This window comes from Nannospalax galili, unplaced genomic scaffold (assembly GCF_000622305.1).
Source record: "Nannospalax galili isolate Female #2095 unplaced genomic scaffold, S.galili_v1.0 scaffold1138, whole genome shotgun sequence".
Lineage (NCBI taxonomy): Eukaryota > Metazoa > Chordata > Mammalia > Rodentia > Spalacidae > Nannospalax > Nannospalax galili.
The window spans coordinates 886,113-890,542 of record NW_008342297.1 but is presented as its reverse complement, the minus strand read 5'-3'; the positions used below and the strand labels follow the sequence as shown (position 1 = coordinate 890,542).

General features: G+C 44.3%; 1 protein-coding gene across 11 annotated transcripts in view; it reads right to left on the bottom strand.

Annotated features, from left to right (window-relative positions):
- The window catches only part of Armc9 (armadillo repeat containing 9), a 169,081-nt gene that overhangs the window by 122,445 nt on the left and 42,206 nt on the right, over positions 1–4,430 (bottom strand). For all 11 annotated transcript variants that reach the window (XM_029565936.1, XM_029565932.1, XM_017799377.2 and 8 more), the window contains one exon: positions 1,588–1,622. In XM_029565936.1, coding sequence (XP_029421796.1) covers positions 1,588–1,622 — 35 coding nt within the window. The remainder of the gene's footprint in view (positions 1–1,587; positions 1,623–4,430) is intronic.

Genomic DNA, 4,430 nt, shown 5'->3' with positions numbered 1-4,430 from the left:
TTTTTGTCTTTTTGAGACAGGGTCTCCCTGTAGCCTCAGCTGGCCTGGAACTCACTATATAGACTAGGCTGGCCTCCATCTTGCAGAGATCTGCAGGCCTCTGCCTCCTGAGTATTTCTATTTTTATAACTCAAAATTATTTCAACAAATCAGGCATGGTAACTTGGTTGTAATCTCATTACTTGGAGGCTAAAGCAGGAGGATTACTGCAAGTTTGAGGCCAGTCTGACTACAAAGTGAATTCTAGGCCAACCTGGGCTACAGAATGAAACTCTATCTCAAAAACAAAATTATTTTAATATGAAAAAATTTTAAACTTAAATTTTTAGCAGGCTCTTGTTCTCAAATAAAAATGTTACAACTAGGGCTGGAAAGATGGCTCAGCAGTTAAGAGAACTGCCTGCTTTTGCAGAGGGCCTGTGTTTGGTTCCTAACACTCCCATGGTGGCTAACAACAATCTGTAACACCAGTTTAGGGGGTTCAATGCCCTCTTCTGATCTCTATGGGCACTGCATGCGGGGGTACACTTAAATACATAGGAAAAACCCTCATACGCATAAAATATAAAAAAAACAAAAAAAAAACAAAAAAAATGTAATTGCAAATCTAAATTTGGTCCTGTTCTCAGCCCGTGTTTCCTCTGGTGGGAAGGGGAAGGGCCTTAGCTGGGCTGTGCATGCTGGCCAGTAAAGGGAGGATAACCTACTGGGTTCATTACCAAGAGGCCAGCGTTCTCCCACTGATCAAGAAAACTGGATCATGCCTTCTCCCATGTCCTCTTAACATCTTCCACAAACTCACCCTTTTTTGTTTTGTCCAGGTGACACTGCCCCTTACATCATTGACAATGTTGGTGAACAGTCAGAGAATATTTATGAACACTCTGAGCACTGTACTCTGTGCAGTCTACACATCAACTCATTTCCACCCTCACAACAATCCCACAGTAGAACTGCTATTACTCTTCTCATTTTATAGGTAAAACTAAGACACAGAGAAATAGCCAAGGTAAACAGCTGGTAGCAGAGGTGGGATTTTAACCCAGCTGTCTACTGCCACCAAGTGACAAGAGAGAACATGATGCCAAGACAGTGAGATTCAGGGCGGAGGGAGGAGGAAGGCTGTAGCCATCAGGTGGAGTCCTCTCAGAGTCAGGGAGGGCTGCCTCAAAAGTTCGCCAGAACCCATTCTAGTTCTCATGTCTAAGTGCAGGGTTTCCACTTCCTTGCTGCTGTAACACACAGCTGATGAGGTACACATGAGTGAGACACGCCGGGGGACACAGCCTAACTGATCTGGATAGGAAAAGGCAAGATATCCTGTGGCAGCTGCAACGCTCTGTGTAATAACGGGACCAAGTTCATTTCTACCGAATACCAAAGGAACAAGTCAACGGTTTTTGACATTCAATACCCTTAGCAAAAGAGACAAAACTAACTTAAAAGGTAATTCCAGTTTAACAACATTACTAATAATTATCGGCATTTCCTTCCATAACCACACATAGATGAACACTGAGTAACACTAGTTTGAAATCTAGTTTTTCAAATAGATGTTAATAAACATTCCTAAGAGTGATTACTTACTCGGGTACCAAGGAGGCTCGTAACATGGTTGAGGCCTGAGGACAAAGGAACAGAAGAAAATAAACCATCTTAAACAGAAATGCATTAATCCTAACCTACTCTAACAGCATATATGCAGCCATCTGAGAAATGAGTGCAGTGTTCTCCAACCAAAGCCATACATGACTTAAAAACTAATCCAAACAGCTAAGGAATGCAGCACTATGCCCATCTCAAGTAAACCATCCTTCGTTTGCTGGGACTCTGAACCAAACTTTTATGAAGCCAGTGGATCTCTCTGCCCAGATTTCCAGTGGCACCCAAAGCTGCCTAATTACAGGCCATTAAGAACGAAAGCAGTGTGAATTTTTTCATATCTCTGTTTTTTTCTCAGTAAGATTTTTTTCCCCTTAAGTAAAAAAGTAATACATTGCTTTGTGCCAACTTAAACAACCCAGAGGTGTTTAAAGACAAAAACAGAACAATCCCCTTCCACCTCATCCCTCTACCCTGTCTGCAGCCATGTCACTGCCTTACTTTATCGAAACACGCACAGTCCCATGTACCTCCTGTGTGATGTTCATGTATACAACGTTATTTTTTGTCACTACAGTGTCACTGCTGCATTAAATGTGCACAGGAATAGATTTCAGGAATGAATATAACCAAATGCATTGTGTAGCACCTGTCTGGACCAATTCAAACCAAATATAATATGCATATGCATATGTATACATATCTGAGATATATATTATATATATGTGATATTAAGAAATTTGAATATGGACTGGAATGGAGTTAAGAATTCATGCTAATTGTATTTATTTTGTGTTTTTTAAAAACCCCTTTCTAGGGGCTGGAGAGATGGCACAGTGGTTAAGAGCTGACTGCTCTTGCAGAAGACCCGAGTTCGATTCCCAGCACCCACATGGTGGCTATGAACCATCCTTAACTCCAGTTCCAGGGGAATCTGACGCCCTCTTCTGACCTCCGCAGCATTGCACAACACAGTGCACTCACATACATGCAGGCAATACATTCATACAGATAAAATATTAAAAAAAACATTTCTGTTAGATGTGTCTATTTTATTTACTGGTGAAACATTTGGATAGGTTTTAAAGGACCTGGGGATAGCCAGGCATGGTGGTGCATGCCTTTAATCGTGTACTGGGAGGCAGAGGCAGGTAGATCTCTGTGAGTTCAAGGCCAAGGCCAGCCTGGTCTACAATGAGTTCCAGGCCAGCTGGGGAACTACAGAGAGACCCTGACTCAAAAAAAACAAAAACAAAACAAAACAAAACAAAAAAAACCAAAACCAAAAAAAAAAAAGGAAATGTCGCTGTCATGTCCCAGCACAGTGCCCTCAATACAGAGGCACTCAGTCAGCGCTTGCTGAGCCACGACAATGCAGAGTCCCACAGTGATGCCGAGGTGTCCTGTCAACAACCCTGCTGTCCTCTGTCAGGTTTATAGACCACAGGTTCCCACCTCATACATGTCAAATCGACTTCTAAATTGGCTCATGACTCGTATGTTTTCATATTGTTTAGCAGTGCTGGGATTGAACCCAAAGCCTTGCACATGCTAGGCAAATGGTCAACCACCCAGCTATAGTCCCATGAGTTTTCATATTTTAACTCTTGTTTTTTGATTGTTTGTTTTTAAGAGTGGGTCTCATTATGTAGCCCTGGCTGACCTTGACTTGAATATGTAAACTAGGCTGGCCTAGAACTCACAGAGATTTGCCTGTCTCTGTCTCCTGAGGGCTGGGTTTAAAGGCATGTGCCACCACGCCTGGCTAAAAATACATTTTTTTATGAAGAATTACTAATACTGGCTCACTCCTATTCCTCAAAATAAAACTCAGCATCCCCTGTACAAAAGTTTTCTCTCATTTAAAATACTGACCTTGCCATTCTACATGCCCTAGGAAAAAACTAGGTGAAAAGCAGGAGTGTTAGGCTCTGCTAAGTAGCCAGCCTGTACAGACACACACTGGAGACCTAGTATCAGGTGAAAAGAAAATCCACAGAGGCACTGCAGGAAGAGCAGAGCACACCCTCCTGAGAGGATAGGGGGGTGTCTTTCATTCAGCAGCAACTGCCAGGCCTCTGCCAGGCACTGGTTATAGACGGGTGAGCAAACCTTTGTGCCCTTTCAGTGCCCTTTCTCATGTCCAACCACTGGGGAGATCAAATGGCCAAGTGACTCTCCATGCCCATTAATGCTAACCTCGTCGCTAGATCCCCTAAAGTACTAGAACTGACTTTAGCCTGAAATCTCTCTCACATCCACGACTTCCCCTCCCATTCCCACACCAGGGACTTTCTCTGGACTTCCTGTCTTCTCAGCTACCAGTCTGCATGTTTTACTGGATGCTTCCCCTGTGTTAGTCCCTCTCCTGCACAGTCATGCCTTTGATAGGTATGGAGGACTGTGCACTGGGCCCAGAGTCAAACTAGGAGTCAGGTCCCAGAGCCCATGCTTGCTGTCAATGTCCTGCTGTGGGTCTCCACCTCAGGCCCTTCTGCTACACTGGGCCAAGGGGACATTCACCTGTCACTTGTGCTCCACCCCCTCTCCCTGCCTATACCTGTAGCCTCCACCCTCATTTCTGCACTCAGCTGTAAGCACAGGCTCAATGAGACCCAGTGTCTGCTCCAGCACTGCTCTCACTTCTAGCTTGGACTAGCTCCAACTGAGCTCTCTACAGTGTTCAAAGCAGCACTTTCCATGTGATGACACACACCTTCCATCCCAGCACTCAGAGGGCAGAGGCAGGTAGATCCCTGTGAGATCATACCCAGCCTGGTCTACACATTGAATTCCAGGCCAGAAAGGACGACAGGAAGACCCTGCCT